This window comes from Anthonomus grandis, chromosome 2, assembly GCF_022605725.1.
Source record: "Anthonomus grandis grandis chromosome 2, icAntGran1.3, whole genome shotgun sequence".
Classification (NCBI taxonomy): Eukaryota; Metazoa; Arthropoda; class Insecta; order Coleoptera; family Curculionidae; genus Anthonomus; species Anthonomus grandis.
In genome coordinates this window covers 23,691,626-23,704,888 of record NC_065547.1, presented here as the reverse complement: position 1 = coordinate 23,704,888, position 13,263 = coordinate 23,691,626, and the positions used below count along the sequence as shown (strand labels likewise).

General features: G+C 32.0%; 1 protein-coding gene across 11 annotated transcripts in view; it reads right to left on the bottom strand.

Annotated features, from left to right (window-relative positions):
• Positions 1–13,263, bottom strand: part of LOC126746567 (multiple C2 and transmembrane domain-containing protein) — a 248,048-nt gene that overhangs the window by 24,529 nt on the left and 210,256 nt on the right. For all 11 annotated transcript variants that reach the window (XM_050454923.1, XM_050454906.1, XM_050454914.1 and 8 more), the window contains one exon: positions 3,289–3,475. In XM_050454923.1, coding sequence (XP_050310880.1) covers positions 3,289–3,475 — 187 coding nt within the window. The remainder of the gene's footprint in view (positions 1–3,288; positions 3,476–13,263) is intronic.

Below are 13,263 nucleotides of genomic sequence, written 5' to 3'. Positions count from 1 at the left end.
CAAAAATTAACAAATTCTGTCAATCCGATCATATTTTTAAAAAATATCAAAGTCGCGCGGCGACGCTAAATCATTAGGCTTAAACTTTTAGTAGTGCGCCTGGTGTGATTGCCCTATGCCCTGCAATAATTATCCGATAATCCGATTCAGTATTCAGTTTGATCGACGCGCTGTAGGAGGATGTTAGTTTTTTCATCCGTACAGAGACGTTTTTTTTATTTGAATATGGCATCATACCACACTAAAAACAAATATAAATATTGTATCGTTCCTGAATGCAAAAGTACGACGTCATCAACACACCGGACAAATATTTTATTCGTTTGCCGACAGACAAAAAGAAGAGAATTCTTTGGCAACGAGCAACGCGCCGGAATGTCCTATTAAGTGAAAAAACAGGAGCCTATTGCTGCCAGGATCATTTTAATGTAAGTTTTAAGATAGGTACATAAATAAAAAATAAAACGTAAATACCAATGGATATAACACTGCCGTACAATAGAAAAACACCGTAGGTATGTTTTCGTTTTATACCTTGTTTAGAGAAAATGATGCTTTTGTTAAAAAGTCTTAAACTTTAGCCCAAGCGCCTTGTATATAAAAAGTAATTAAATTTTAAGGTTATTTCTTTATGATTTTTTGCTGTAGAATCGGAATAAAATTTGGATCCTAGAAGAGTGTTCTAAGTCTAGGAATTTAAGTTACTTGAGTGACAAGCGTAAAAAAATGATAGGTAAAAAGTATTATGGTTTTTAAAAACGTCCTGATAATAAAAATATTACATATGGTCTTTCGACGTTAAACGGCTGAATGCTAGGAGTGATTTTTTAACTAAATATTTATTTTGAAATTATTAGGTAAATTTTTTTTTAGTTAGAGGAAGATGCTGAAAATTATGTTAAATTTAAATTATTGCCAAACGTGAAAATTAAATTAAAAGAAGGTGTTGTTCCTCGTTTTTTTGAGTGCCAAACTAGAAGAAAAGGTGCACAAGCTAGTTCTTCTCGATCAGCATTCTCAAAGAGACAACGTCAAGGAATTATTGAAGAATGCATAGACCAAAAAATACTTAAAATAAACCTGTGCGCAATAGAGATAGCCGAGGACATAGCTGATGTCCCAGAAGAAGAAAAATTCCAAAAAAATAATAGCACAATGGATTTCAAAAGTATTGGTGTACAAGTAAATATAAGACCATCATTAAAATCTAAGCCGATTCAGTGTAGTTTATTGCGACCGCCTAAAATAGTCAAAGCTAAACATTTCAAAAGTACTGAAATCGTTGGATCAAGCTCCTCATCTAGTATTTGTGATAGTACTGGTAGTTCATCGGAATTTAAAATAGATGCCTGTTCTGAAACTTAATTGCAAGTATCGCAAAGTGAATCTTTGGAGCCTTATAATATAAAACAAAACGTGGAAAAAAGACACTTAACTTAATCAATCGTATGCTTGCATAGGTGACGACTTTGTCGTATCAAGTAGAGTTGTGGGCATTATCTTTCAAAAATCTTTGCCCATATTATGTAGAGTATTTAAGAACTTTATTCAATGGAAGCACTGGAAGAAATAAAAAAGCATTTGCCAATACCTTTTAGGCATAGATATAATAAAGTGCAATGCATTATTAATTGTTTCAAGGTGTTAATTCAAAAACCAACCAATCCTGTTTTACAGGCCCTCACGTGGTCTGAGTACAAAACATGTAATACCTTTAAATATTTAATTGGATGTGCACCTGATGGATTAATAAATTATACATCAAAAGGCTTTGGCGGGAGCACGTCCGATATAACTATAGTTAATGAATCGGGCTTTCTTGATCTTCCTGAGAGTAGAGCTGACATTATGGCAGATCGAGGCTTCAAACATATAGATGAAGTTTTAGCCTCGAAAAATCTAGTACTGTGAAAACATGTGATAATATGTATACAGTTTACAGCGACTTAAGCGACTAAGTACGTACACTTATTTATTTGCTCTTATTTTTACAAATAATCATTACCAATAAAGTAATTTTTATATCAATAAATTTAATCATATTTACTTTTGCATTTTAGATCCTCTCATCTTTGCACTTAAATATTCATGATTGGAATTAAAATACTGCATAACCATTAAGAAGTCTACCTCCGGAAGATTAGAAGAATCTGCTTTTACAAAGCCTTTTTTAAACATTTTCCAATTTTTAAGTGTCCACAGTTAAAAAAATAATATCCAATAACACTTCTACTTACGCAACGTACTTTCGAAAACTGATATAAACAAACGCTGTTATAGATTCTACCTACTGACGCATGACGGCGGGCGGCGGAAAACAGCCCAAACCGTCCGTTTAAGCCTAGTGACGTAACGCGAGCACGAGTTAATTTTCCGTTCGCGGCAACTTTGGGGTTTAATATTTCGAAAACTATTAAAGATAAACGCGTGAAATTTTGTATGGTCAGTTTTTATGCAAAATAGTATAGGATAATGTTGAAAAAATCGTAATATATATTATCGGATATGACCCTATTTCGTTCAATTCGTTTTATCATCCAAAACATAATAATGCGTCGTGTAAGCATATCATTTGTGTAGAGAATAATATGCTCAAATCACCTTTATGGTGCGCATAACGTAACTTTAGCATCAAATGCAAGCATATAATTGTAGATATTTTTAAAATCTAATATCAAAAACTTCCGTCATGCCGGGCCTTTTGATAGAGCGAAAATCTGAATTGTACCATGTAACTAATGTCTGAATGGCCAGACCAGGATTATCTTGTTACATCAAAAATTCTATATCATACTCATCCCTTTAAGAGATCAGAAACTTTCCCTATTATTCATGATAAGTTAAGAATATAATAACTTGCTACTTACAATTTTCCTACGTAGGTTAAAGTTCAAAATACAGTACCTATTACGCTAACGGCCTAGATTTGTTGTCAAACAGCTACATGATACAAATAAAATTTTATTCATAAAAAAAATCTCGAGGGACATTAATGCTTCATAAAATCATAAAAAGATGAAATGGTAAATAATTTCAATATTTAAAACTTAACGAAAAGCTTTTTAAAGGAAATTAGCTTCTTAACTCATCACTTAAAAGATTATTAGACCTATTTCGTAACTAGATTTATTTAGTAAAAATTATTCTACTAGGTCCAAAAGTAATAAAGTATACTTCTTAATTTCCAAATAACTTATTTTTGAGACCTTAATTAAGTATACAAGACGTCGACTATAACCTAAAAGAGTGGTTTATAATTAACACAACGTAAAAACCCAATATACTTACATATCTATTATAAATATTTTCTTTTTCCCGGTAATTCTCCTCATAGTTAGTCAAATCCGAAATTGTTTCAGATGCAGTCGTACCACTGATGGTTAATAAAAGATGAAGAGATCCTGCGCCGTCTTCTAACTCTTGCCATATATTGTATGTTTTCTCCCTTTCCATATCCATTAGATTTATTACACACCTAAAAAATAAAATGTTAAAACAGTCCTCTTTTGTATCTAATACTAAAACTACTTGTGTTCTATTTTAGAATCGCTCAAAGATCCTCTTTTACGTAAGACCATAAAAGAGTCGTTAATATTCTAAGAGAAAGTTCCAATCCGGATATATCCCGGAAAGTTTAAGACCAGAAAACTCTATTTACAAGAGATTTATCAAGGTTTAAAAATAGAGTTGTTCCCTCGGGTATTTTATAGGTTAAACTAATTATTTCAAGAGCATCTACCTTATAATTACTAGGCCTAATCCACGTCTATCTAATAACTAATTATACGCAGAGCTATGTATCGATTTTGCATCAATTTAGTCTTAATTAGCTAAATAGGATTCCCAAAGATATTTTTTATTTAGAACAAAATTTGACGATAATTGAAGTTCAGCCAACGAGTTTAGATTTCAATTAAATGAGTTTACTGGACCGTAAAACTTTATTTTAGGGATCCAATTAAATTAAAATACGTCAGGCAAAATGGTGCAATATAGTTCGGTTCGTTGAATTTGAGTAGGTATTAATGAGGACTAAAATAGAATTTTTCATTTTTATTCAAAAAATGATTGTTTTGTGTTACCTTTTAAAGCAATAATATAACATAATAAACATAATAACATTTAAAGCAATAATAAACCAAATACATGAATATTTATGTATATGTTATCTATAAATTTACAATCCATTTGCTTTGATGAAGTCTCTCTACTGCTCAGTTGGGTATTAAAGTGTCATATTTTGCTTCAATATATTAGTTGAGTTCTTTATATTTATACACAATAAAGAAATTGATAACCGGCACGTGAAGCGACTCTTTTCGCTAATATTTTGCGTGCGAACTTGCTCAAACTGCGCTATATTGCAATTTTTTTAATTGCGAAAGTAAGTAAAATAAGTAGCGAAGGTAGCGACATATAGTTGGCTACACATGGATTTTTGTAACATTCAGAATTTTCAATTGTTGACATCTAGCTCCTTTCTTCCACTATTTACTTCTGAGTCAACTTTCACCTAATAAATACTTGGCTATTTTTGTACTCTCCACCTTCTTGGTAGTTACCTGATCCCATTTATGCTGGCAACTAGTTCGAATGATAGCTACCGAAAAATATAAGTTCTGACGTTTGATGCTAACTAGTTTTAGTATTTGTGGTAATTTTTATCTTATGCGGTTGAGAACAATGAAGCTATGAAATATTTTTCGCCAGAGAAGAACTTTTACCAAAACGTTTCAACTTTCGAAACAAACTTATGATAATGTATTGTAAGTTTTCTGAATCGTATACCTAAATAAAAACCAATAAGTCGAAGACTTTCGATGGTAAGTCACGATTTTCAAATTCAGAAAATCACAGATCTGGTTACGAGTAATGACATTCATCAGGTCACAGTATTGTACATGTAACATTTCGATCAAAAAATTAATCCATCCAGTCGTTCCTTTAAGAAAGAAGAAAAAAGACAATCTAAAATTTCAACTCCTTGTAAAGAAAATTCGTTTGAAGGAATTGTATTGGTCTATGAGATAAATAAATTCTATTCTATTATAAATGATAAAAGTAAAATCATCATAATGTATTTGTAAGTAATTTCCATTACCCAAAAAAGCCTATAATTTCTCTGATAACACTTTTCTTTGCCTTATATTATTCAATTAATTGATGTACTAATGATCAACGATGATGTTTATAAAGTCAAACAAAGTATATAATGTCTAATAAGTCATAGTTTCTCTAAGATTAGAGTCTATTTTTGTTATTGTTATTATTGTATTAGTAGTGAGTTAAATTCCTAATATTCTTACGTTTACATAATCGCGTTATATACATATATTAATTAAATAATATCGCGTTAATTTAAATCCTACCTTATTATTCGTAGAGCTATTAAAAATAATAAAAAAGGGACTGAGATTTTGATTTTTGGTGTTAATGAAATACCTTTTTTTTTCTCGTAACGCCTTGAAGATAGGCTAGTATCGTTGGTTGAATATTTCAGAACATATGCAACCTTATGGACGAAAATGTACCTTAAAATATACCCGACAATGGGATGGCGACACCGTCGCGTCGGTCTAAGTGAACCCGAGAATTTTGCCAAACGCGTGTGCCAACAGTCGCTGTCTGCCTGCTTTGCATCATTCACCCTGAAATCTCGGGCACTTTGAGCTTATTTCTACGAATGTTTTCGACAGGTCTACTTTGAAAGATTATTTAATTTTTTGGTGACATTTTGGGTGATAAACATTAATTTATTTTCTTTTTTTAATTTAGTAGCGTAGTTAAAAGCTGCTTCTCTTGCATAATATACACAGTTACGCTGGCAACAAATCAAAATATGTTTTGTTTATAAAGGACTTCATAATAAAGGATAACAAAAACAATAAGTTTGTTTAAATCTCAAATTCTAAATCAAATACTGTTTGACTGGATTCAAGCGCGTGGAAATATGGATATTTTTTTGATAGGGAACACACTGCTAAAAAGTAAGATATTCCATCAATGCTAATATTCAATTCGTAACGCTAGTATCAAATAAGCTCAGAAAATAACTATTTATTGTATAACACATATGCGATATGAAATTCATTAAAATTGTAATCTAACCAACACTACTTCATAACAGAAAAAATTACATTAAATTTAATATTATACATTTAACATTTAAGTCTTAATATCTTGAATGATAAATATCTAAACTAAACGTTCAAAACAGTAACTTAAGATGTTAAAAATTTAAATGTTAAAACCCCAAGAAATTATACAAAACAATGCTTGAACATACACTAATGTAGTAAAAATAGTAAGTATTGTATAAAATTTTAAAGATAAGATTAATTAACGTAATTCTTGCGTAACTTAAGTGGATAACATAACTAAAGTAAATGTTTAAATTAAAAGGAAAAATATATTCAAGGTCTAGTATAAATACAGACGTTTCGATTACATTTCAAGGGACTGTATGCAAGTATAATTTGCTTCCACCTGGCGTTGTGCCTTGCAGTGCAATTGAGTTACGTAAAAATAACACGCACTGAGCCTCTTAAACCAGATAACAAAATAACTTTCATCAACTGAAATTCGTTGAAGAACTATAGCTAGTAAAAACCAAGGACTAAAAAGGCAGATTATTAACCTATATCTCAGACTCGAGGAAGCTGAAAAAATGAAGGCGGATTTTATCACTTTTAATAAAAATTCCACAACCCAGTCGGAAGTACTGAGGAGATTATGTAAATTCTTAAAATCTGCTATAACTAGCATGTCAAACGTAGCATATCCCTACAAACTGGGCAGATAATATATCCGATAAATATGACAAAATACAAATCCGGTTCTCAAATTGCTGCTCGGAAGCGGTTGATAAGCCTTTGTTCTCACTTAGAATTAAACACCATTTTTGGTTTATTTCGAATTAAAACAAATTGATTAAACATTTAATCGATTTTGTCTTTTAGATTTTTAGTCAGTGATTTCTTTTTTTGTTTCGTTTCTCAAATTAAATAATTAAAAGTGTATTTAATTTCGAAAGTAATTAATTTCGAAACCGTTCTCTTCTCCGCCGAAACCATTTACAATTCAAAATCTCCCGTTCTGGGATGACGTTGCCTGTACTTCGGCTCTCGTCCAATACCAGGTGTCACTTTTGGTTAGTAGTAAAACTGTTTTATGATTTAATTGTCACACCAAAGATTGCAACTTCATCTACTCCCATTTTGCGAGCCATTAAGAAGGACACAGATCCGAACCAAAAATAACAAAAATAGATGCCTAAACTGCGGCAAGATTCATTGACGCTAGTCTGGTTGTAATCAGTGGCATCATGACGGCGATGATTTGTCTTGCTAGAGTTCCTGTAGGATACTGGGCGGCTATTCTGAAGTGTTTGGTACAGAGCTTGGGTTCTTCAAGGATAACGGAGACAAAGACAACGTAGAAGGAGAAGACATAGTTTAGACTATTTTTTAACTTTTTTCTTGGTTATTTTATAGGGATATTTTTAGGATATTGCAAAGAATTATTCTAGAAGGGGTGAATTTTGTTAAATGGATGAAATGCGTTACATAATGCATCAAAGCGTTTTTCAAAATTTTCAGGGTAAGTTGAATGGCTAATTAGTTTTTTATGGCCGAGAATTGGGCGTAGGAAGTTTGGGTTTTTGACCGCACTTTAATAGCCAAAGTTGCAACATATTGAAGGGGACGGACTAGATTTGCGATATTCGTAGTATATCCGGTTTGATTACATTTGTAACATCTAGGGAGTGCGAAGCAATTTTGCAGAGACCCCACTGCTGACAATTATTGTATTGTGGTTTTCCATGAACGTCAAGATTTGCTATGTTCAACTGCCACTTGAATATTGCTGAGAAATTTGAGAATATAAATATTTGATCATTCTGGATTCTAGGAGGTGGGTTTCATTCTTTGGATTTTTAGGGTCGGGGATATCAAAAGCTAGTCACAAAAGATACTTTTTGATGTGGGAGATTTTACTGTTGCTTGGATCATTCTGCTGTGATTTTTTGAGCGCTGGAAATTACGGTTTTTTGCGTTCCTAGGGTTGGTTCCTTAAAAATGTCGGCGTCAGACATATTAAAGTTTGAAGAGGTATTTTAAAATTAAGTTTTTCGAAAATCTGGAATTTGAATTGTTTGATTTTCCTCAGAAGTTTTACTATTTATTTTTAGGTTTTCAACTTGATTTTAATTGATTCTTGATTCTGAAAGAAAGTAAATTTAATTTATATCTTCAATGATTTGACCAAATTGTTTAATGGCGTATCAAGCTTCCTCTAAGCTCTTCCTCGTCATCTCATTTTTACGAAAGACTGGAAAGAAGAACTCTCGGATTGCCTGGACGCCGGGCGACTCGTCTTCAGACTGATGAAGAATTCTGAAGATAAGTGGTCAAGAGGTTTTTGATTAAGGGATTTTTTGACTCTTACCATTCACTTCACCAGTAACTTGTAAATACATCTTTATTGGTGTTATTATAACTATACATTTTAAAAGTAGCGTACGTCCACCTATCTATATTTTTTGCTATTTTCGACATACTTTAATTATTACTTCTAGCTACTGATAATTAAAATTAATAGATAGATATACACAATATATATATATATATATATATATATATATATATATATATCGTATCGTATCTCACAATATTGAATGCGACGTTGGTAATCATCCGGTTTCAGCAGCTGATGAACTTTTGAATATTTAAAGGGATGCATATTATTGTCGTTCAGAATTCTTTGCACAGAATAATAAGTTAGGCCTAAATCATCTGCTGCACTCCGGATGGAAGCTTGTGGATATGCGTGAAAGTAGGCTAAATCATTCACGATGTTGTCCTTATAAGACGTTACAGGCTTGGGCAAACTTGTATCATTTTTAAGTTGTAAACCAAATTGTATAAAGTTATTTTGTATTCGCACAAATTTTCTTTTATCCATTTTTTGTAAATTCGGGTACATTTCTTTGAACTTTCTGCATGTTCTTGCTACAATTTTGTCACATTGTCCATGAATAATAAATAGATTCATCAAAACTTCATTTGAATAACTATTTCTTTCCATTTTAATGAATTTTTAGGTCACTATTTAAAAAAAACCCAAGAGTATTTACTATTAATCAACTAAATGTCACTGTCAAACATCAATAGCATAGCATTGTTTCATCATGACCTTTCATGGCCAACTAAAGCAAATATGTCAAAATATTCCGATTTTTACAGAAAATTGCTTTTATTTCCGAAACCGAAGTACTTCGATATAGGAACATAATACCTCTTTAGACAGGGATTTTAATTTCCTTTTAGAATATGTTATAATATACAGGGTGTTCCATTAAAAAAATGCACTTTTTACAATTTTTGTATCTAGCGGTAAAATCACTAATTTTGAGCAACCCTGTATAACGTAGAACAAATTTTCATAGTGAAAAATAATGTACAATACCTCCATAAATTACGTTTATAATTTCAAGGTTCTACGCGTTCCAGTGCCGTAGTAATACAAATTTATTTGGATCTATGTTTTCGTCAAAAAAATAAGGAAAATAATTAATTTCTCGAAAACCACTAAAGATAGGTATAGGAATACCTTATACAGAACCAATCATAAAGTGATAGCGGATCGGAAAATAAAAAAATACACAGGGTATTTTATTTAAAATAACAAAGTTGCTACTACTTTTTGGTATAAGCGGCAACGCTGCATCGCTAAAAATATTCTTAATCGTTAGATCATTAGCTAAAACCCATGTTGCCAAATTTTCAAATAAAAATTAATTTCCGTTCTCCGTAAACGTCTAAGGTACCATCAACCATCAATCACCCTGTATATATGTATATATATATGTATATATAACGGAACGGAAAATAATTTTTATTTGAAAATTTGGCAACATGGGTTTTAGCTAATGATCTAACGATTAAAAATATTTTTAGCGATGCAGCGTTGCCGCTTATACCAAAAAGTAGTAGCAACTTTGTTATTTTAAATGGAATACCCTGTGTATTTTTTTATTTTCCGATCCGCTATCACTTTATGATTGGTTCTGTATAAGGTATTCCTATACCTATCTTTAGTGGTTTTCGAGAAATTAATTATTTTCTTTATTTTTTGACGAAAACATAGATCCAAATAAATTTGTATTACTACGGTACTGGAACGCGCAGAACCTTGAAATTATAAACGTAATTTATTGAGATATATATATATATATAGAGTGACAAAGTATTATTAGGTCCTGAACCAAACGACATACTGACATGAAATTTAGAACATACGAGTCTTCTAAAAAGAGAAATAAAATTTCGTATACAGTTTCCGTGTTTTCGGTAGAGAGCGCTCGTTGCGTTAGTTTTTACTTTCTTAGATCCCCTAACTTTTTTGCAGCTCCGTATATTGGTTTGAAAAGTTACAAAATATTTCCTTTTTTAATATTAACATAAAAATGTATACCTTATTAAAGTCGCTAGAAGCAACCATTTTCGAAATAATCGCACTTTTAAGTTTTTATAATATGTGAATGACTTAAATTTACTAGATTTTAAGCAATATAATCCTAAATAAAATAAAATTAATACCTAAGATTATTGATATTTATGTAAAATTAAAATAGTTACTAAATAAAAAAAATAATACGACTTGTTTGTTAATTCTTATATCATAACCAAAGTAAATGATAATTATTTATTTTTTTTATATTTTTATATAAAATATATCAAAAACAATAATAAACAAAGAAACATACAAATAACGCTCTATAACAACTGTTCAAAATGCCCTTCATTAACTTCAATGAATTTTAAAATACGTTTAACAAATGACTGCCATATTTTAAAAAAAAGATCCTCATTATTTTCTAACATATTTACAGAATTTACAATTTATACATTTAGTCCATTTAGATTATTTATAGGCCTATCATAAACAATTGATTTCAAATATCCCCAAATACACAAGTCCATGGGGCTTAAGTCTGGACGACGCGCAGGCCAAAGCAAAGGTCCTCCACAGCCAATCCAACGTTCGGGATATTGTTCGTCAAGGTAGTTGCGTACCTATCGAGAAAAAATGCGCTGACGCCCCATCTTGCATAAAATACATGTTCTGCCTAACATTTAATGGTATATCTTCTAAAAGACCTCCAAGTTCATTTTATAAGAAATTTAAGTACGGTCTCCATTCAAATTAGGTGGTAGTTCATGGAGGCCTATTATATGGTTTCCAATAATACCACACCAAATGTTAACTTTAAATTCATGCTGGAAATAACGCCTGACAACTGAATAGAGGTTTTCAGCATTCCACATAATTATGAGCATTTCTAAAGTTAAATACGCCGCGTCTAGTAAATGTAGCCTCGTCTCTGAATAACATTCTGCTAATAAGCATTGGATCTGCGTTTTGCATATTTTTAAACTGACGACAAAACTGCATTCTGGCTGGGAAATCTGGTGGGGTCAAACACCGAACTGGTGTAAAATAGTATAGATAGAGGCCTTCTTTCTTAAGTACTTTACCAACACATGATTTGCTTACACCCGTAGCTGCCGCTATTCGCCTAGTACTTAACCCGAGATTTTCTACTACGCGGACTAAAATTTCTTCTTTCTGTTCTTGGGAAATATTTTTTGGGCGGCCAAAACAGGCATTTTTGGTCGAAATGATCCAGTTTCTCCTAGTCGGCTATATATTCTCTGGAATAATTTATGGTTAGGTTGTTCTCTATCCGGAAAATTTTCTTGATACCTGCGTCTTGCCGCATTGCATTAAAATTTACTTGCGCTATTCGCCTAGTACTTAACCCGAGATTTTCTGCTACGCGGACTAAAATTTCTTTTTTCTGTTCTTGGGAAATATTTTTTGGGCGGCCCAAAATAGGCATTTTTGGCCGAAATGATCCAGTTTCTCCTAGTCGGCTATATATTCTCTAGAATAATTTATGGTTTGGTGGTTGTCTATCTGGAAATATTTCTTGATACCTGCGTCTTGCATACTGTTTATTAAAATTTACTTACGCGTAAACACAAAGCATATCACGCATCTCCAAATTGGTAAACAAATTATGCCTACGCATTACTTAAAATGATTAAACTTAAGAGGAAAACTTTTTTACTCGTTTTAAAAGTTTTATAGGACATTCAAAAAGTTTAACATAAATAATACAAACATTTGTCTCCAACGCCAACAGCCAAAGATGCGATTTAAATAAAGAAGTAAATAGGACAATTCTGATCATTAAGTCGGGAAATGACAGGATTAGGAGCAAACCGTCAATGTTCAGTATGCAAGGTCTTCAATGTTTGACGGGCGGAATCATATGTGATACCGCCTGCTGAAGCCATATGTCGTCAAGATCAATAGCTTCTAAATGAGGAACAACAAACAGTAATATCATAGCACCTTCTTCGTTTTTTAAGAAGAACGGTTCAATTATTTCTTAAGACCATAATGCACACCATACAGTGACACGTTATGGGTGCATTACTTTCTGCTGAATTATTCGTGGATTTTCTAAGCCACAAATACTACAGTTTTCTTATTAATAAAGTCATCGAGGTGAAAATGATCGTCATCAGTGAAAATAACTTTACTTGCAAAATCAGTAGGTTGCTCAAGAATCCAATTGGTGAATTTTCTTTGCTGTTAATGGTCTGCTGGTAAATGTTGTTGAGTCAGTTAGATTTTGTAGACATGCAGCTGTAAATATTTAGCGAGATCTCGCTGAAGAGTGCCTGTTGAAATATCCAATTTTTGGGCCCGTTAATGAACACTACCGTGTGGTTTTGTTTTGTTTTTACATCACTAACCGACCCATTACTTTCATTTTTTAAAATTTTTCTTTTTAGAGTAGATGAATTAGATACATCACTTCGACTGAAAGTGCATCCAATTTTTTCGCGCATAGTGGCAATTAAATTTTAATAACTTGTGATAATAATTTATGACAATTAGGATGTGTTGTTCTACCACGTAATGCTCCATGTTTACTCTCTCTCGATCTGTCACGTCACAATGATGTGACGTTATGAGTAGAAATATGGCGCATAATTCAACATATTTATGTGATTTTCCTTCTCTCACGTCAATATGTAACAAATATGTGTCAATAGGCCAACCAAAAATTTCTCTTAAATATATCAAAAGCCTTGCCTTCGCTAACATTAACATCTTCGTTGAACACTAGGTTGAATTGCTTAGAATAATTTTTTCACTTACAGAAATCCACAAGAAGCAAGGTCT